The 20,674-nt window shown below is 47.1% G+C and overlaps 1 protein-coding gene across 1 annotated transcript; it reads left to right on the top strand.

Annotated features, from left to right (window-relative positions):
• The first annotated feature begins 507 nt into the window (after positions 1-507).
• Positions 508-19,220, top strand: LOC127004611 (uncharacterized). Its single transcript, XM_050872625.1, has 2 exons — positions 508-1,233; positions 11,626-19,220. Exons 1-2 carry the CDS (start codon positions 903-905, stop codon positions 12,582-12,584), a joined length of 1,290 nt encoding a protein of 429 aa, XP_050728582.1. The 5' UTR covers positions 508-902; the 3' UTR covers positions 12,585-19,220.
• The last annotated feature ends 1,454 nt before the right edge of the window (positions 19,221-20,674 follow it).

Below are 20,674 nucleotides of genomic sequence, written 5' to 3'. Positions count from 1 at the left end.
TCCTCCTCTTCCTCCTCCCCCTCCTCTTCTCCTCTTCACTTGGCCCTCCTCCTCCTCCTCTTACCAATCATCATCTTTCTTATACTTCTACACCCACTTTTTTTCTTTAGAAATGTTCAAACGATACTCAATCCTGCCTTTTTCTTCTTCTTTTCTTCCTCATCCATTACCTCCTCCTCTTCCACCACCTTTTCATCCTCCTGCTCCACTCCAGTCCTCGGCCGTTCACATTTACGCGTCCTCGGATCAGATCTTGAGGGGCGGCGCATCCATCAGTGTCGGGCCCAAGACGATTTGTTCCTCGAGCCCTGCCATGCTTATTCCCGGCGATGGGGGGGTGGGGGGAAGGGGGGAGGGTAGGGAGTAGGGGGGGAAGGGGGGAGGGTAGGGGAGGGCTTTCATCTGTGGGAGTTTGTACAAGTGTTATTTTTCTTCCCCCTTTTTTGTCTTCTCCGAGTCGTACGTCGTCCTCGTTTTCTTTTTCTTCTTTTTCTTGCTTATTTTTCTTTCGTCTTTCCTCCTCCTCCTCCTCTTGATTTATGGGGGATGTTGTTGATCTTTTAATTCTTCTTTATCTTATCTTACTTTTCTTCCTCCTTCTCTTCATCCAATTCTTCTTCGGCTTCGTTTTCCTCCTAATTTTCCTCCTCATCTTCCTCTTGCATCGTGTCTTTTTCGGCACCTTTTCGTGTTATGATTATTTTCTTCTCTTCTAATTCTTTTTATCTTTTTCTTTCATTTCTTTTACTTTTCCTTTTTTTCGCCTGCTTATTATTCGCCTTTTTCCTTTTTCGCTTTCTTCCTTCTTCCCTTTTCTTCTTCTTCTTCTTCCTTCTTCGCCTTCTTCTTTGCCGCCATTTAGTAACCCCTTTTTCTCCTTCCGCAGGCGGGATGCAGGAGAGATGAGCACGGAGGTGTCCTCTCCCGGCGACGACGTGCTGGGCTGGGTCACGGAAACGGCGATACGGGCGGGGTTTGCGGGCGTGGTGGGCAGCGACCAGGACCTGCTCCCCCTCCTCCAGCAGCAGCAGCAGGAGCAGGAGGGGGAGCAGCACGCCCACACGCAGCTCGACCGGCGGAACAGCAGCGGGCAGGTGGACGATGAGGCGGAGCAGCGACATTGGAACCGCCTAGGCATGCTGCTGATGGTGTCCACGATGGCTGCTCTGGGCACGCTCGGCAACATCTTCGCCATCGCCGCCGTCATGACCGAGGACCACCTCAAGAAGAAAGGTGGGCGGGACTCTCCTCCTCCTCCTCCTCTGGTTCTCCTCCGGTTACCATCAACTTCTCCTTTCTGTGGCTCTTCATTCTCCTTTTTTTCTTCCTCTTGCTCTCCTTCCCCTGTTACCTTTTGTCTTTTCTCTTTCTCTTTGCGTTTTTCCATACTTTTTCTTCCCCCATCTCTTCTTTCTCTTACTTCAGTCTCCTTCATTCATTCTGTTCTTCATTCTCTCTGTGGCTCTTCATTATCCATTTCCTTTAGCTATCCGTCCTCTGTGATTTTTTATGCTCTCTTTCTTTCTCCAATTCTCTTTCTCCTTCTTTCTTTCTTTTCTGTGATTCTTCATGGGCTTCTCTTCCTTCATATCTTCTTCTTCCGTTACTATCTATCTCTCCTTTCTTTCGTTTTCCATGCTATCTTTTTCCAGCTCTCCTTTCATTTGTTACATTCTGTCTCTCCTCTCTCTTTTTTTTTCTTCCATCTTGTCTTTTTTCCTCCAACTCTCCTTCCAGTTACACACTCTCTACTTTCTGGTTTTCTTCATTCTCCATTTCATTCTCCAGCTCTCCTTCCTCTGTTAGCCTATGTCTCCTCCTCTCTCTTGTACTTTCCATGCTCTCTTTCTTCCTTCAGTTCTCTTTTCCCTTTTACTTTCTACCCCTCCTTTCTGTGGTTCCTCATGCTCCTCTTCTTCCTTCATCTCTCCTCTTGTTACTGTCTCTTCCCTGTGTCTTTTTCATGTTCACTTTCTTCCCCAAGTTCTCTATCCCTTGCTACGTTCTGCTTTCCCGTTCCCTTCTTCTTCGTGTTCTTCATCTTCTGTCTCTTCCCTCTGTGGTCGTCCATAGTCACTCTCTCTCTTCTTTATTCTGTTCTCAATATTTATGCTTTTCCATTTGCTTCTTCCCTCTCTTTCTCTCTCTTTTTACCTTGCCTTGACCTCCTTTCACTCCTTCCTATCCCTTCCCTTCATCCACTCTCCCTCTCCTCTTTCTCTGTGGCAATCTGCATCTATTTTATCCATATTTCCTCTTCCCTTTAGTTTTCTCTCTCCTATTTTCCTTCCTCTATTACCTTTTATTTTTCTTCCCTTTTCTTCCCTTTTTCTCCATCTCTTCCCTGTTGTTCCCATATTTATTTTAGCTTCTGCACCTCCATTTTCTTTTTCTCCATCTTTTTCTTCCTTTCCTTTTTATTTCCTTGCTATTTCAAATCTTCTTTCTCTTCATTCCATATGCAGGACTTTATTTCACATTCTGCTTTTACTCCTGCATTCTTATTCAGCCTTTTCTTCCGTCTCCTGTCTTTCTTTTTTTCCTTCTTTCATCCTTCATTTTATCCTTCATGTTCCCTGATTTATTATCCCTATCTACTGTCCTCCTTTTTTTCACTCCATTCTTCCTATATTCCCTTTAATACACGATTTTATTCTCTTTCATTTTTCTCCTTCCTTCCTTCCTTATTTCCTTCCTTCCTTCCTTATTTCCGTCCTTCTTTCCTTTCTTTCTTCCTACTTTCCTTTCCTTCCTATTTTTCTTCATCCATCTTTTTCACTATCTTCTCTCCTTCCTTCCTTCTTTTCTTCCTACCTTCATTTCCTTCCTTCCTTTCTTCCTACTTTCCTTTCCTTCCTATTTTTCTTCATTCATCTTTTTCACTACTTTCTCTCCTTCCTTCCTTCCTTTCTTTCATATAACCTTCCTCATTCCACCTCTCTTTTCTTTCCCTCCTTCCCTCCTTCTTTCCTTCCCTCTCTCACTTATTTATTCATACCTTCCCTCCTTGCCTTCTTTCCTTCAACCAATCTTCATTTTAATTTTTCAACTCTTCGTGTCCCTCCCTCCCCCCCTCTCTCTCTATCACTTTTTCCTCTCTCTTTCACGTCCGTATTCTCTCTCGTTCTATTTCGGTCCTTGTTATTTTTCTATTCCCTCATCTCCCCTTTTCATCAATATCTCCCCTCTCTTATTATCTTTTCTGTTTACTTTTGTGTTCGTTGTGCTTGCGTCCCTGTTGTTTCCTTTCCCTTCCTCTCTGCTGTTTTTGTTCCCTCTCTTCCCCTTCCTTCCTTCCTTCCTTCCTCCGTTGTTTGTCGTCCTTCGATTTTTCCTTCCCCATTCTCCGCCTCTCTCTCATATCTGATTCAGCTTTTATTTGCAAGCTCTTCTCTTTCGGGTTTCCTCCTCCTCCTCCTTCTCTCTCTCTCTCTCTCTCTCTCTCTCTCTCTCTCTCTCTCTCTCTCTCTCTCTCTCTCTCTCTCTCTCTCTCTCTGATTTCGTTCCCGTTTCTAGTTACCGGTTCGTAAAAAAGAGGAAACTCGATAGACTCAGAGATAATTAATACAAACAATGAGAGAGAGAGAGAGAGAGAGAGAGAGAGAGAGAGAGAGAGAGATTAAAAAAAGATATATTTAGCTCCTACTATTTCTTTTCTCCGTCCATTAGTTACTGTCTTAAGCTCATAGGATTTTGTTTCTCTCCTTCTCTCTCTCTCTCTCTCTCTCTCTCTCTCTCTCTCTCTCTCTCTCTCTCTCTCTCTCTCTCTCTCTCTCTCTCTCTCTCTCTCTCTCTCTCTCTCTAATGAGGCGGGCGCGATCAGTTACCACACGAGTCGCTTCTCCTCTTTCTACGTAACGGAAACACCTGTACGGCCCCTAATGAGACGCAGGTGTGACGGCCACGTGATGCTGCTCCTCTTCCAGCCGCCGCCACACCTTGCTCTCCCTCTCTCCCTCTCCCTCTCTCTCTCTCTCTCTCTCTCTCTCTCTCTCTCTCTCTCTCTCTCTCTCTCTCTCTCCGTCTTCTCTCTGAGAATAAAATCTCTCTCTCTCTCTCTCTCTCTCTCTCTCTCTCTCTCTCTCTCTCTCTCTCTCTCTCTCTCTCTCTCTCTCTCTCTCTCTCTCTCTCTCTCTCTCTCTCTCTCTCTCTCTCTCCCCAAAGGCATGTAGAGCCAGGATACTTGACAGCATTTCACCTTTAAGGCTTCTTGAAGGCATTACGCGCTTTGGTTCTTTTTATTATTTCCTGAACGGCTCGAGTCTGCACTGGCGGAGCATATTAACCCGTACGCTGCGAATGGCACGGATTTGGCCTTCACTGGTAGCCTGGTAACATCGAGTCCCAGGGCTTTCTCTGCCTCTGTGGTGGATAGTGGAGTGTTTCCCATGTGGTATTGGTATGCTGGATTTCCCCTCCCACGGTTCATGACTACATTTTTCTTCATTGAGTTGTAGCAGACACTTTTTGTTCCATCTCTGTAGCTTGGTGAGGTCTTCTTGTAGGAAATCCGCAGTCAAGAGGTTAAGGGAGCTTGAAAAGAGGGCGGCGAGAGGTGCCTTTGCGTTCTGACTTCTCCCTTTGAGCTTGTGGCATTTAGGGTGTGATTCTCTTACAAAAGGAGATGATGGGGAAGGAGGAGAGGCAGGTGAAGGGAAAAAGCGAGGAAGGGAGGAGGGAATAAGGAGGAGGAGGAGGAAAAGGAGGAAGAAGAAATTAAGAGGAAAAGGGAGGGGAATGAGGAGGATTAGGAGAAGGAAAGGTTAAGGGGGCTTGTAAGAGTGAAACGAGAGGTGCCTTTGCCTTAAGTATCTTCTCTCTGCCAGCCTAGTTGAGCCTTAAGGGCGTGAAACTTCTAAGGTACAACATACAGAGGGAACATTACAGTAGACACCGATGGATTTAAAGACAGAAAATAATTATCCCGTAGTCCTGCTCCGTTTCTACTTTTTGTTTATAATTGAAAGAGAAAAAAACTACGCCGAGAATGAAAAGGAGAAAGAAGCAACGTCACTTGAGAGACCGACAGATTAAAAAGACAAAATATTCACGTACTCTTCCTCATTATTTTAGTTTTGTAAGTGAGTGAAAAAAAATTGCGAAGAGAATGAAATGAAAAGAAGGAGTTGAGTCTTTTCAATTAGCCGGTACTTTGGAGTTAATTAGGCCCTTCCGCTTTCTGCAGCCTGAAGTCTCGGGTTGCCCAAAAATCTTCGCTTGGCTTTTTTCTCTTTTTCACAACGCTTGCTTAGGATTCATGAGTAGCACTTGTTTGACTCGCTCACTCACCCATTCACTTTTTTATTTCTCTGCGAGGCGAGGCGAGGCGCGGCACTGAAGTTACTTAGCGGAAGGAAAGATTAGAGAACGGATTAGTATTAGATGAAAATGAGGAGAATTGACAAGGTTTTAAGTCGTATAGAAATTAAATCAACTAAAAAAACAAAGGCCTCTCTCTCGCTCTCGCTCTCTCTCTCTCTCTCTCTCTCTCTCTCTCTCTCTCTCTCTCTCTCTCTCTCTCTCTCTCTCTCTCTCTCTCTCTCTCTCTCTCTGCAGCCTCCTCCCATCCCATCCCTCCATTCAACCATCCTCTCTCTCCCTCCCTCTCCCCCTCCTTTCCCTCCCTCTCTCTCTCCCTCCCTCCAGGCTATTTTTAGGAACAACAACACGTTTAAAAAAGAAAAAAAACACTGCCTCAGCGAGATGCCTGATGGAGGTACGCGGAGTAGGACCCTTCTCTCAACCTCCTCCTCCTCCTTCTTCTTCCTCTCTCTTCTTTCCCACTCCTTCCTCCTCCTTCCTTCCCCTTCTCTTCTTCTCTTCTTTCTCCCCTCCTTCCTTCACTTCCTTATTCTCTCCCTCAACTTCCTTCTCCTCTCGATCTTCTACTTCTCCCCCCCCTTTTTCCTCCTCTTCCTTCCCCTTTCTCCCTCTCTACTGTGGTACAACCTCCTTTTCCCTTCTTCCCCTTCCCTTTCTTTACTTCTTAATACCCCTTTCCCTTCTCTCTTGACAATAGCGAAAGCAGCCCTCACTCTCTCTTCCCTTTCTCTTTCCCTCCTGTTTCCTCTTCCTCCTTCTCCTCTTCCTCCTCCTCCTCCTCCTCCTCCTGCTCCTTTTCCCTCTTCTCCCGATCTTCTTCACTGCTATAGCCTGAAATACATACTCCTCTTCTCTCCCCTCCGTCACTCCCTCCCTCCCTCCCTCCTACCTCCTTTTTTCTTCCTCTCCTCCTTTCTCAACTGAACCGAAAAATGCTAGATCCCATCCCTCCTCCCTCCTCCCTCCCTTCTTCCCTTCCCTCCTCCCTCTCTCCTTCCCTCCTTCCCTCTCTCCTGCTCTCCTTCCCTCCATCCAAGCTTGAGCCACAACAGTTCCTACAAAAATATACAAACAAACAAACAACAATAAACACAGGCACACGGATAACTGCACTATAACAATCAGCAGTAACAAGAGTAACAACAACAACAACAACAACAATAGCAACAACAACAACAAAACAGAAATATCCAGCGGTAATAACAATCAGTAATGCAGATCACTACATCCCCCTCCCTAACAACAACAACAACAACAACAACAACAAAGGGCTCGCCGGCTATCAAAATCAATTTCCTCTCCATTTTCCTAGTTCTCCCTTCACCTCTTGGCTCAAATGCATACTGATTGAGTTTACACACACACACACACACACACACACACACACACACACACACACACACTCCTTCCCCTTCCCCCCTCCCACACACACACATCTGCCCCTTCACCTTACACACAAACACACACATAAACACACACACATACACTCGAATACTCATTGCACGTGAAAGCTGTTTTTTTTTCTTCTTTAGTCATTTTTCTAACTTTATTTTTTTCCTCCTTCCTTTTTCCACCTTCATTTCTTCCATTCCTTATCCGTATCCCTCCTCTCTTCTCATCTCCTCTTTTTCTACATCACAGTCTTTTTTTTTATTTCCTCGTCCCTTTTCTCATCATCAAGCCATCTTTTTTTTTCGCTTTACCTTTCATATCCATAAACACAGGTAGCCTTCTCATTTTGCTTTCCATTCTCCTTCAGTTTATTTTTCTTACCCTCTTCACTTTTAAAGCTAAGAACATACATACTTTTTTTTTATCTTCTTCCATTGTTCTCCTTTCCTTCCTCTCGTCTCCGTCTTCTTTGATAAACACAACCTTTCTCTTTTGCCATTCCCCTTTCTCCATTTTTCAGACAGATGTAGCACTGTTCTTTCTTCCTTCGCTCTTTCTCTTCTTCCAATTTTATTCCCCTTCCCCTCTTTCCCACAAAGGTGAAATCTCTCCCTTTCCATCTTCCTTTCTCTCTCCCCCTCACTTATATCACACGCTCTCTTCCCTTCCTCTCTCTTTTTCCTCCCTCGCAAAAACAAAGCCATCCTTCTCTTACCCTCCTTCCCTCCTCTTCCTCTTCCTCCTCTTCCTCTGTCCCTGTTCTCGTGTAAACACCTTTCTACACTCTCCTCATTCTTCCTTTTCACCTTTATCTTAATTAATTCTCCTTCTCTTCCTTATTTTCTTCCTCTTCCTCCTTTTTTTCCCTTTCCCTACACTTCTTCCTCCTCTTCCTACTCTTTCTCCTTGCTGTTTTTGTTCTGTTCGGCTTCCTGCTCCTGCTTCACCTCCTCCTCCTCCTCCCTTCTTGGTTTCTTCCCTTCTTGAGTTTGCAAATATCTTTTTTTTTTATTATTCGTTATTTTTCCACTGTTTGTTTCCATGTAGCGCCTGCGTCTCATCCACTAACCACTTCTCAATTTACCCCCATTCTTTTCCTCCCTCCCTCCCTGCCGCTCTTCTTTCCTCCCTCCCTCCTTTCCCCCCTCTCTCCATCCCTCCCTCCAGTAGCACAAACATGTCGTCTCTCTATTAGATCCGCGAAAGGAGATATATTGCTGCAGGTACAAATGCTCGGCGAAATAGATAACAACAAATATAAAACGAAAATAGAATGGTAGTAATAATAAGCTAGATAATAAGAGCAATAACAGTAATAATAACATAATAAGATCGTTGAGGTCGGTGCACGAAGTAGACATTGGTAGTAATGAAGACGAACCCGAAGACGAAAGAAAAAAAGGGGATGACAAAAAAAAGTGTATGACAGCAAAATATAAAACGGAACGAGAGAAATGCGAAAACAGAGACTGAACGACAATTAAGATATGTGGAAAAAATCAAATTATATAAACTAACAAAAAAAATAACACTTGCAGAGCTTCCTTGAGGCCTCATCGTCGACGGACCTGAAAAGAAAAAAATGATATTGTTGAGAGAAATTAAATTCATATATGAGAAAAGAATTTGAATACATCAGGGAAAGGGTCACATACATATAAAATGAATAGCAAATATGTCATTTCGCTTAAAAAAAAAAAAGATTAAATTCTTGGCTAGGAGAAAGAAACTAAGTCCACATACAATATAAAAGAGAAAAAAAATGAATATGTTATTGAAAAGATAATTATTTATAAAGTGAAGGGCAAACAAGTTCTTTCGTTTACAAAAATATGAAGAATTAACTGAAAGAGGAGTGAACTAAATAAAAAATAGTAAATAACAGCGAATTTGAGAGTAATATTATTAAAAACAAGACCCATAATGATTACTCTCGTCAATATTCTTTTTTTAGTTTTTATTTGACAGTTTTGCAGATATCCATATCCGGACGAACACACACACACACACACACACACACACACACACACACACACACACACACACACACACACACACACGCACACACACAGTTTATAGGGTTAATAATGACACAAAAAACGTCATAAAACATTCAAGGGTTCAAGGGAGACGAAATGAAAGCGTCAGGCGCACGAAATCAAACTTGCCGAGAGGAAAAGTGAAAATAGGTTCGAAAAATTTGTGAATGCAATCTCTCTCTCTCTCTCTCTCTCTCTCTCTCTCTCTCTCTCTCTCTCTCTCTCTCTCTCTCTCTCTCTCTCTCTCTCTCTCTCTCTCTCTCTCTCTCTCTCTCTCTCTCTCTCTCTCTCTCTCTCTCTCTCTCTCTCTCTCTCTCTCTCTCTGTCTTCAACCGTCTATCTATATTTCTACACCCTTATTTCTACATTCTTCATCCTTATTCCTACATCCTTCATCCATTTTTCTACATCGTTCTTCCTACGTCTTTCATCCATCTCCTTACGTCCTTATTCCTACATTCTTCATCCATCCATAAATCTATATCTTTCTACATCCTTATTTCTACACCGACTCCTACACATAAACATGAAACAGACACGCCCACTCACAGGACAGATACTCGTAGCAGAAATAGAAAACATAATCGAGTTCCATTACTACAAGCTTTTCGTTAGTGCTGTGTGTGTGTGTGTGTGTGTGTGTGTGTGTGTGTGTGTGTGTGTATGTTTCCACCGTTCCCTGCGTGGGCTTCTGGTCAGCCGGATCGATATGCAATTATTAATGTTTACGTGCAACAATACAGAGGTTGACATTTTTAACGGTGTGAGCTCAGAGAGGAAGTATTATTATCCAAGACATTTTCTTAGTATAACCTTTTACTCCATTGGCTGTAGGTGGATTTCAGGGAGGTTTGTAGGTGTATATATAAGAAGCTAATCACTTAATCATCCTTAGCCTTGTTTCAATATTTCTAGGGACAGACTCCACACGCATCTAGAGGGCGGAACACACGGGAACTTAAGCCCCGTTCGCACTGTGCCGACTCTGGGCCACGACAACCCAGCGATTCGGGGTACACGAGGTCGTGGCTGTGAAATGTTGATGTGAAAGGGTTGCACATGGTCAGAAAGATGTCTAGAAACGATCACCGTATGCTGTAGTGTATAAAGGGGGCTTAAAACTAGCTGGGTTGTCGTGGCCCAGAGTCGGCACAGTGTGAACGGGGCTTTAGGCAACGATTACATAACGAGAACCATCACTCACTCAGGCAGCATGGCCATATTCTCAAACATTTCGGGGCTCACACACCCACATTTGATTAGGCGTTGTTAGGGGTGTTAGTGTTTCCATGTATAATTATACGTGCCTAGTGATAGTTTGACAAAGCTTATGCAATATGAAGGTGAAATACAGTCATGAGAACCCGACTAATCTCTATTGCGACCTTTGGAAATAGCTGTGAGAGCCGAAAGCGTTTAAGAATAAGAACCAAGGACTACAACAGCCCCGCCCACTCCCTTAACACTATAGGAACACAACTAATACATCATTCCCTCAACACTAGAGCAACACAATACATCACGAGAACCATCACTGACAAAGGACATAAACAGGGCAGCCAGTCTAGTCACGTTACACAAGTTATGTAATGTTTTCTCTCCACACATTAGCGCCAAGGACACAGCCTCATTCTAATAGCGCCATAATATAGAGTAACTCCCGGGAAGAGCGATGAGCGGCGCGCCAGGCACAGAGGAGGTAATTTACTGGGCGTCCCACATGAGCCGTTCACTCTGATTACAGGTGATGCAGCCCCAGCCTCACCTCACTTGCCTCTCGCCCCGCCTCGCCCCGCATCGCCGCTGACGTAATCCATGACACACACAACTCTAGTCTCGAGTACGTCTAGCCCCCGTCCCACGACCAGCAGTGAAATTGGACTTTTTTTTCACAACATTTACTAGTAATAGATAGGCCACTAAATTAACATACAACCGAGGAACCGTAAAATTCAGGCCCAGAAGAGGACAAAGTAGAGGGATAAAATTATAACTGGTATACACACACACACACACACACACACACACACACACACACACACACACACACACACACACACATCAGACAAAGAAATGAACGTCAGGAATGGTCTTTGTTCTGCCCTGGACTAGTAATGGCTGACGCGCCTTGATAATGGTGACGCAGAGGCCCACTGATAAGGGAACGGTGAGCGGCGGGGCGAGGCGGGGCCGTGACGCGCCGCCGAGTCTATTACGGCCTTGTTACCGGCAGTTAGAAAGTTGGCCGCGTTAATAAAGTTGGACGTGTTAACACTTCACTGATGGGATTAAGGTCACGGCGACAAACAGACACACACACACACACACACACACACACACACACACACACACACACACATAAACGGAATGGACTTAAAATTGATCAAAATGGCGCAGGACGAGGTACACGTGGTACATCAACCCGAGAATATTCGGTAAAAAGACTTCCTTTGTTATCGGCCAGGCAGCGCAACGGGGTGTCAAAATTATAATGCTAATTTTAAGATGGCGCGCGAGCTAACCCAGAATGAACAATGCGGGACGTGCGCTCACCACAGCCTCGGCTTCGTGAACTCTGCGACGCGTGCGAATGAGAAAGCGTGTGTGGGGTGAGAATGGCGGTCAGGAGGCACATGAGGCGTAGACCTGACGTGCAGGCTGTCCTGACGGTGGTGGAAAAGATCATCAGGGAGAGTGGCGGGAAGGGGAGGGGAGGGAATAAGTGCTTGGTGGGGGGGTGGGGGGTGGGGGGCAGCGAACGAGTGAGTGTTGCTAATTGTAGAGTGGGTGAGCAAAGACATCTTGAGAATACGGGAGGCTTTTAGGTCTTCTCACTCCCCGATGCCCCTTGACGCAGACTCTGGTGTTTCAGGGAACGTGCTGGTGGTGAACGTGATGCTGGCGGGGCTGGTGGTGTGCGCCGGGGTGCTGCCCGCCTGGGTGGTGGCGCTGCTGGCGGGGTGGGCGCCTCCCACGCCCGTCTGCTCCGCCTCCTGGGTGCTGACCACGCTGGCCGCTCATGCCTCGCTACTCACGCTGCCGTCTCTCGCCTGGGAGAACTCGATGCGGGTGGGCGGACGGACCTTGGGAGTTCTGGTGCTCTCGATCATGGTGGCTGTGTCCTGGGCGGGCGCCACGGCCATCACGGTGTCCCAGTGGGTGATGGACCTGGCGCCGCGACACTGTGACCCTGACGCCAAGCCACGGGCCACCAAGCACACCGCCTACACCTCGGCGGTGGGAGTGACGCTGGTGGCCATACCCCTCCTGGTGGCCCTCATCATCCACGTCCACACACTCCTGACTGGCCGCGGAGGTTCCAGGCGTCCTCTCCCGCCCACGGTTAAGCCTCCACAGGCCCTGACGCGGGACCTGGCGCTGACGGGGACCAACCTGGTGGTGACAGCGGTGGCGGGCGGCTGCTGGGTCGGGGGCCTCGCCGCGGACTGGTGGGTCGATGATCCCCACAGGTCAGGTGTTGCTTGGCTGCCCATCGTGGCCGCCACCTCCTCCAGCTTCCTGTACGTGGCCCACAAGCCCTTCCGGGAAGCATACGTCCAACTGTTCCACTACTGCTGCTGCAAGACCTCGGTATCCCTCTCCCGCCGCGGGCGCAGCGGGGAGGCGGCAGCGGCTGCTGCAGCGGCGATGGCAGCGGCCGCGAGGCCCCCCAGTGACGTGCGAGTCCACATCATTCCAGGATACAACATGTACACCACCGCCTCCGCTCGCGACCACCGGCCGCCCAGCCACGCCCATGTCAAGACTCCCAGAAGCAAAGAATCACGACGCCCCAAACACCACCACAAGAAGGACGTCTACGAGCTGTAGCTCCTCCGCCGCTCTGCTGATGCTGCTCCTCCAGATGACTGATCTCTTCCCCTTCACTCACCGCTTTGTCCTGTGCGTGCGTCTACGTGACTCTGGCGCCCATCAGCCAGGCGGAGTGTCTAGTCTGTCAAACCATTGGGCAGTGCTAGGCGTGTATACAGGCGTTAAGTCGGTCATCACACACTTTGTAGTGACTGTGGCGGACATTTCGTGATTTTGAGCAACAACGGTCACGCGCTGCCCGCTGGTGTGCCTGCCCATCGGTGTTGACACAACGTGTGAAATGATTGATTTATCACTGTGTCGGGCACTGTCCCAGTCTGGTCGGGAATTTCTTAATTCTATTTTTTTAACGTTGTTGCCAATATTGATAGTATTTGCACAGTTAAACAATACTTGGGTCATTTCCTCCAGCAAATTCAGATTAAATTTAGCACCATTCCAGTTCTTAGATAAATTAAGCATCAGAAAATTAATTATATTTTGATAGTGTTTGAGATGAAGCAAAGCAAAGTTTAAGAAAATCGAATTTTCATTTATTTCTAATCCAATATTTTTTTCTAAATAATTTTTGTCAGAAGGTGTTGCCTTTGTATGCCTCTGAGGTTCTTGAAAGGCACTTGAGATGCACGAATTTGCCGGGTGAGCGGCTGTACCCCCGCGCCTCTGCCCCCACCGGCTGGGACGCCACCGCCGCCTCGCAGGGGCCGCCGAGGGCCACAAAGACCAGTTCAGGGCTTCGGGCGTCGAGCCGACTTTCTCTCGCTAGCTTCGTATCGGCCAATGAACTTGACTGTGCTTGGATATCTCCCTCTCACATTTCAAAATCATAAGTTTCTCCTTCGTGTTGTCAAACAGAAAGCGACGCGACATCCTCGTCATGAAACTAAATCTTTAGAGATAAAATTTAGCATCACTGCGGCGCGGAGTCTTAGCGATCCCCGGGTGTCTTTCAACACCTGTCTTTGGGGGAATCGCATTTCATACTTGATATGATTAACTATGTATCGTGTACAATATATATTATAACCGAACATATTTTATACAGGCACATAGACACCAGTAGTGATTATCAAGGACGAGCGTGATGAACCTGATCACATTTCTGTACAGAGAGAATCAGGTGCAGGGAGACATTAGGAATTCTATCATTTCAGAAAATGATAATTGTCATTATACAATGAAAAACTTAAAATCCAGTACAAAATTATTTTTTCATTCGTAGTGACTTGTAGGGAAGAAAGTAGAGCGAGGCGTGTGTAACGGGAAGCTGCCACACCGGTGGTGGCGCCGCCGCGGCCCGTCGGGCACAGCGGCCCTCACCCACTGGCGGTGGCGCGGCGCATCCACCAGAGCTTGACGCGTTGCGGGAAGACTGTCGTCTCGCGTTACATGCGGCGACACAGTCAGGCTTCGTGCGGGCGAAGCTCACCGCCTTGAGGTCAGTGATGCACGCGTGCCGTTCGTCGTGTTATCACTTTCACGACGCGGCGTGTCGTCCCGTTGTCGCGGCGTCCCTTACCTTTGGTGCGGGGCTCCGGCCAGCCTCGTTGGAGGCTGCAAGATACAGAGCGTCGCCTGTGGCGGCGGTGGCGCCGCGTGCCAGTGGTGTGGCGGCCGAGCGGCGTGTTAGCAGGGGTGTCAGTAGTTGGCAGGTGTGCCAGTAGAGTAGACCACCGCGGGAAGGACGCACAGGGGACTCTCGGCGGACCCTCATCATGCACTCAGAGAGCAGAGGCTCGCCGGCCTTTGCAGCACGAGGCTCATTTAGTAATGTAAAGTGACGATCCGCTTGAGGCGCAGCAGCCGAGGCGGTGGTGATCCTCGCCGCCATGACAACACCGAGGAAGGTTCCCCGTCCACGCCGCCGCCTTCCCGGAATTGACCGACGTGGCCCGCCGGACAAGTCTCTGGCTAGGCTGGTTCTTTGCCTATAAAAAGTAATACCTAACCCACCGTAACACATTTTCTCTCAAAAGAGATATACCTACAGAAGGCTCAAATTGTCCAGCCACCTTTGCTACAAATATATTAAACATTTCTCCTCCCAAGCTCTTGAGCCACTCCGCCTCCCATTACTCCTCCGGCCGAGAGTCCCGCCCGTCCCTCCTTCCAGCGGCTCACAACTCGCTGCGAATCACGTTACTTTTCGTGACGTCACTGGCCACTCTGAACTTTCTCCCCTGATACATTCTGACTCACGGACGCCACAGCCAATGCTAACGCATTGGATTTATGTGCAGAGACAAAAAAGCAACCAAGAAGTTTTGAGAAACGACATTTGCCTCGAGGGTTGCGGTGTGCGGTGAGTCACTGTGTACCAGCGGCGTGGGTACAAAGCCGAGGACGTCATAGCTAACGAATGAGAGGATATTTAGCCTTACTCGCGTGTTTATGCCCAGTAGCAAGTGGGGAACTTGAGAAGATATAAGTATTTTGATATCAACACCCCGTAGCTCCCCTGCTTCACTCATATCAGCGTCCTAGTCGGACGCACACTTCTTCTTGCTATAAACACGGATCTCCGAGTCTGGGACAAGCGAGCCGAGGCGTCTTGGCGGGGACAGAGGCCACATCCCTGCCAGGCCTCGAGGCTCGCTGTACGTAGGAATACATATCAAACATTCGGCTTTCTCGTACTGTGAAAATAGGAATAAATATTAAGAGTCTTCGGAGTACTTGCACTAAGGATTTGAACGTTAACATTAGACACAGCATCAAGGATCGTTTCGGCTGTAGCAAAACCCAAAAGCATTGAACTCACAATCATGCACCACGACACTTATTACGATATATTTTTGTAACTGAGCGCCTCCTGCCTCCCTGCTCCAGAGTGTAGCTGGCAGGGAGCTAAAGAAAGCGAGGTGGCATCCTGCCCTGCGGCACGCCATTCCTGGCCGAGGCGAGGACGATGGCATCCGTGGCGAGGGTGACCGACCAGTGATCAGACTTAATCTCTCTACATTCGTGCCGGAAGGAAGGGTCCGCTGCACACCCTCAACACACTCTCACAGCTCTTTCAAAAGGGGCTTCCTGTTCGCATCAAGACATCTATTTATCGTGTGAGTTGCACTTTATACAGTAGGACTAAATTTCATATATATACTTACACTCTTGTCTAGACCGCGAAGAGTTTTTTGTTTGGCTCTAAGAAAATCGGTTTATATTCGAGGATGTCTGTATTTTAATCCTCCGGTGGCGGAGCAATGTAGAGGGTGACTGTTTAGAGCTTTCCCCGGCCTTAGGTAACCCAAGATATTCGGCAGAACAATTATTCTGCAAGTCTGTTGATGCTACCATTACGTACAAGCCGCCCTCCTTCCGACTGTATGACCACAGAGGTTGACTCATGAAGAACATATTGTATACTGTTTGTGCCCTCTAAAGCCGCGTCTACACTGTCGTGTGGTGACTAGCGGGCAGTGCTGCTGCCAGGCACACGCTGTCGGGGCATGCCTGAAATGTTGTCCATACTGCACAGTATGTAAGTTCATCAGGCAATTGTCAGGTTAACAGTATCAAAAAGAAATGCACAAAAAAGATGAAAGGAAGAAAATATTTATACACAGTACATAAAAAGTTATTGTCGTGCACTCAACAAAGGATGGAGTGGCAAGTGCGAGAGATTGTGAAATCCAAAGCACCGGTGTTAGTTGTTTTACATAACTGTGGGCACGCTCCGCCTCCCGTTTACCCTTTATAGTTGCCAAAAAGTGTGCAACGGTGAGTTTCTAGCTTGTGTCTGCCCGTCACTGCACAACAATGTGAATGAGGCGTAAAAGTTTCGTAATTGGCGTTCGCCTAGGAGACAAACACTTGACTGGCGCCTAAATGCAGCGTGGAAGGAGGAAGCGACTAAACGTAATCAGCGTTCACAGACTGCAAGAGCTTTCCTGTCCCATTGCAAGGAAGGGCTTATACGGCAAGGTAGCGCTGGCAGACCACAAGGAAGGGTCTGTCTGAAGAGAAGGGAGAACACGCCATGAGCCAAGTCATCGTGGGCACCTGCTAGCGTGGAATGATGACGGAATTGCGCGTCAAGTTATGAAAAAACCAAAGCCCGCGCTCGTTCAGGTGGGAGGACAGGCTTGTGCGTCACGTTAGCACAGACAGATTTGCGCGTATGTGTCTGTTGGGGTCAAGAGCCGAGTGCCAGAGTCGCTAGGCGCTGCCCCGTGACCTGCCTGCATGCCGTGGGGCGCCACTCCGGCCCCCACCTCTCCACTGCCACTCCGGGAGGTGACTTTGTAAAACAGCGTTGCGTTTTGTCTCGTAGGTGTAAAAAATGAAATATGAGAAACAAAGAGGAAATACGACGCATAAATCGTATTTCGGGAGTCGCGTATATAAATTTCGCTGTACATGTCAAAATTTGTACTTGTTTCACGTATTGGTGTTTCAACGTGTCAGTGACCTTCCAATGTTCTGGCTGTTTCATCCAACTGTTTCATCTGAAGAAAAACTATTTGTTTCGTCGTTGATTGCCAAGTGCGCTAAGTACCTATTAAAGTGTAGTGTAACAGATATCCTTAGTCCTGTGTGTGTGCCTGGCCCGTGTGTGTGTGTGTGTGTGTGTGTGTGTGTGTGTGTGTGTGTGTGTGTATCCATGTGCTGTGTGTGTGTGTGTGTGTGTGTGTGTGTGTGTGTGTGTGTGTGTGTGTGTGTTCGTCGTGCTGTACCAGTGAGCGATGCTGCTTTCTGTTGGTAGCCAAGACGTGCTGTGCCGGTGGCCATCTCTACCACTGTACAGGGACGGGACACAGCCCAGCGCGGGGCGGCCTGACCAAGCCTCCACACCCGTGCCAAGAGAACCACACTCCCAGCTTTTGTACGTGTCAGCTCTGCAATAAAGTAAATAGCGTTCTATCACAGGCAGAGCGGTGTGCCTACCAAGTGCCTCATGGCAAAGCCTAAACTTAAGGCTGAAGGAGGGTAGTCCAACGTTTTTAAGCTAATAGTCATCGTAAAGGAAAAATTTAGCTTTGTATGGATTTCCCTTCCAAAATTGTGTCACCTGTAGAGTGAGTAGGACCAAGGCTTATTACCTGTATGTGTTACGGCGTTAGTACTCTGTGGACGATGATGTAGTGATGTTTTGTTCCTTAATGTTAGATGTAGTGCACTTGCTTTGTGATTCTTTTGCCGATGTCAGTCTCCCTCCCTACTTTACGGTCCATTTTATGATGCATCACGCACCCTCGATTACGTAGTGGATATACAAAGTGATGAATGTACTCAACACTGTGAACTTTTGTACATACTCAAGTACTCGAGGACCAGCAGGAGCCCGACACACGCGGAGGCACGAGGAGCAGGCGGTGCTGCCGCCGCTCTGCGCCGCGGCGACCACTGCCTCCTCCTCTTGGCTCCTCCACACGATCAGAAACTCCACCGACCAAACAACTCCAATCACACGCCGAGTGTTCCCGTGAGGCGCCGCGCGAGGGCGAGGGTGAGCGTGATAACTCACGTCCATGTAATTTTGTCAGGAACGAAAAATATAACTCCAGATTCTATTTGTCTCAGTGTGAGGGTGAGGATGCCAGCGTGTGACTGGAACAACAAACATTTCGTTCTCGTGCTAGTATTTAGCTTCTTAACATTAATGTTATTTATGATGACTTTGATATATTATCCATATGACATAATACCATATATATTTGTAGATGAGGATATCATTTTTGCATATAACAGAACACACACAGACGTATTACTTCAGTCACCCGTGGCGGTGAAGTACAGGCGGGCGGGGACCAAAGGAGCGGACACGGCAGTAACTAGCAAGACTATTAAGAGACTGCGAGAGTAACGTTACTTATTACCAATATTACAGCCCTGCCCCTCGCCCTTCCCTCTGCGCCCTTCCTCACACGTCCCGCTCGGGGTGCACACCCTTTGTATATTTTCTTTTCCTTACGGGTACCTGGACCGGTTTGTTCTGGGACGAGCGAACGCTCACTTACACACACACTTCCCGCGACTAACTTCAGTGTGTTAGTGTCTAGAACGATAGTGATGTGCTGTTAAAAGTTTCACACTCCTTCACGAGCGATGCATAAATAGTGAAGCGACGATGGATATTCCCATGATAAAATTAACACACACACACACACACACACACACACACACACACACACACACACACACACACACACACAGTCATATTATTGAGTAGGCATACAAACAACTTTAGTATAGCAAACTGAGCGGACCAACTACAGTCTACACTCGACACTAACAGAGGGAAGGGAGTCTGCATGCATCTTTACGGATTAAAAAAGTCACACAGATGCCCCAGGTAAAAATATGGAACGCTAAATTATATGTGAGGACTTGAAGACATTATTGACGTTACCAACACAAGATAAGAGACAGACGTGGCCTTTTATCCCTGAGGCTCCCCAAGACCCTCCCAAAGGCTGAGGCGAGGGTCTGCTGGGCCTCAGGGGCTGAACGTGAAGGCGGTTCGGTTTTTCTTTATTACGAGAGACGTAGATTGAAGGTTGATTTTTTATGATTACTTTTGTCTCACCGTAACGCAACTCAAAAAAAGACATGTTTGGATATTTTGTAACACAGCAGAGATACAACACTTATCAAAGTAGGTCATTATAAATAAACTGTCACTGAAAACAACAAAAAAACAAACAGTGTGTCTTTTATCCTTCGAGATGATGAAAAGAGAGAGAGAGAGAGAGAGAGAGAGAGAGAGAGAGAGAGAGAGAGAGAGAGAGAGAGAGAGAGAGAGAGAGAGAGAGAGAGAGAGAGAGAGAGAGAGAATGGTTCACCAGGATAGAGCAAAATGAACGAAAATGGCAAAAAAAAAAAAACTATATAAATGCAGTTATTACCCAGGCAGCACTAAGGGATGACAAGGTTTTTCTGAACCAAGCACACAGCAAAGGCTACTGATCTCACCTGAGAACAGCAGAAGGCAAGGGCGGTGTCCGCGAGGATCCTGCCCGGTCCTCGGCTGCTCTGTGGCGGCGCGGACGGACGACCCGGCGGAGCGTGTAAATGCGTCTGCAATGGTACGGGGAAAATAATGATCTATTATTGCAGGTAAGTAGATAAGAGAACGCCTTATGCACTAAAATATACTTTAAAACAATTTCCATCGTAAATTTTATCACATGAACAGGTGCATTGGCTAGCCGTTAAATATTAACCTTAACAATCATAACTAATACAGGAAACTTAATATTTTCAGTATACTGCAAATGATTGAACTGAAACTTGCAACAAACTCACTCTAGTCTAGTGTAATGAAAATTGTACATTATTCCCGTTTGTCACACTCCCAGATCCACAATGTAGCCTCTAGGTTATAAAAATGTCTTAGCAATTTAGCAAAATGAGCGATATCCCGGCAAGGCGTGACACAAAGTTAACAAACAAGAACACCGTGATGAATCTGGGGACTAATTACAAAGATGACCGCCACTGACGCGCGTTGTGACCGTCCATCGTTGTTGGTTAGTGTTTATCTTGATTACTCGCGGGACGGAAAGTAATCGTGTACAACGGTGACGTGTCAAGTGTGTTGTTTAGTCGTGTTGTAAACGGATCAGCTGAGTAATCACCTTGATAACCGTTCATGGGCAACTGATAACTGTTGTAGGATGACGGTAATAAAATCATACGAATGAGGGACACGCCTATCAGAAAATTTCGAGGAGCTGTCCAGCCTACAAACCAACTTAAGGATCGAGTTCTTGCTCCACTACAAAATGATTACCTCTGTGATGGTCGGCGGATCGGCCAGCGTACAAGGGTGGTTGGCGGCGGCCCAAGACTGCTCCCCCCCGCCCCCCACACACACTCATTGGCCACGCTGTCTCCTATTTGTTTGTTTTTACCCAACCCATTTCAGGCACAAACTCAAACTTCGGTTTTCTGTTTATACAATAATGTCTAGTTTGTAAGTTATCCTCACATCACCACGACTTGTCTCTTGTCCTCTAAGATTCTCCAGTAACACGTACTGACACAGTTCCGGAGACGTCATTCTCACGTGGAGCCTGATGGGAAGTTTCCACGTTAGCCTGGCGGTCCCTCTTCCCTTAAGTAATTTCCTCAATGAGTACACA

Source organism: Eriocheir sinensis, chromosome 28 (assembly GCF_024679095.1).
Source record: "Eriocheir sinensis breed Jianghai 21 chromosome 28, ASM2467909v1, whole genome shotgun sequence".
In the NCBI taxonomy this organism is placed as follows: Eukaryota; Metazoa; Arthropoda; class Malacostraca; order Decapoda; family Varunidae; genus Eriocheir; species Eriocheir sinensis.
Note: the sequence above shows the minus strand (reverse complement) of the source record. Positions and strands in the feature narration are given on the sequence as shown.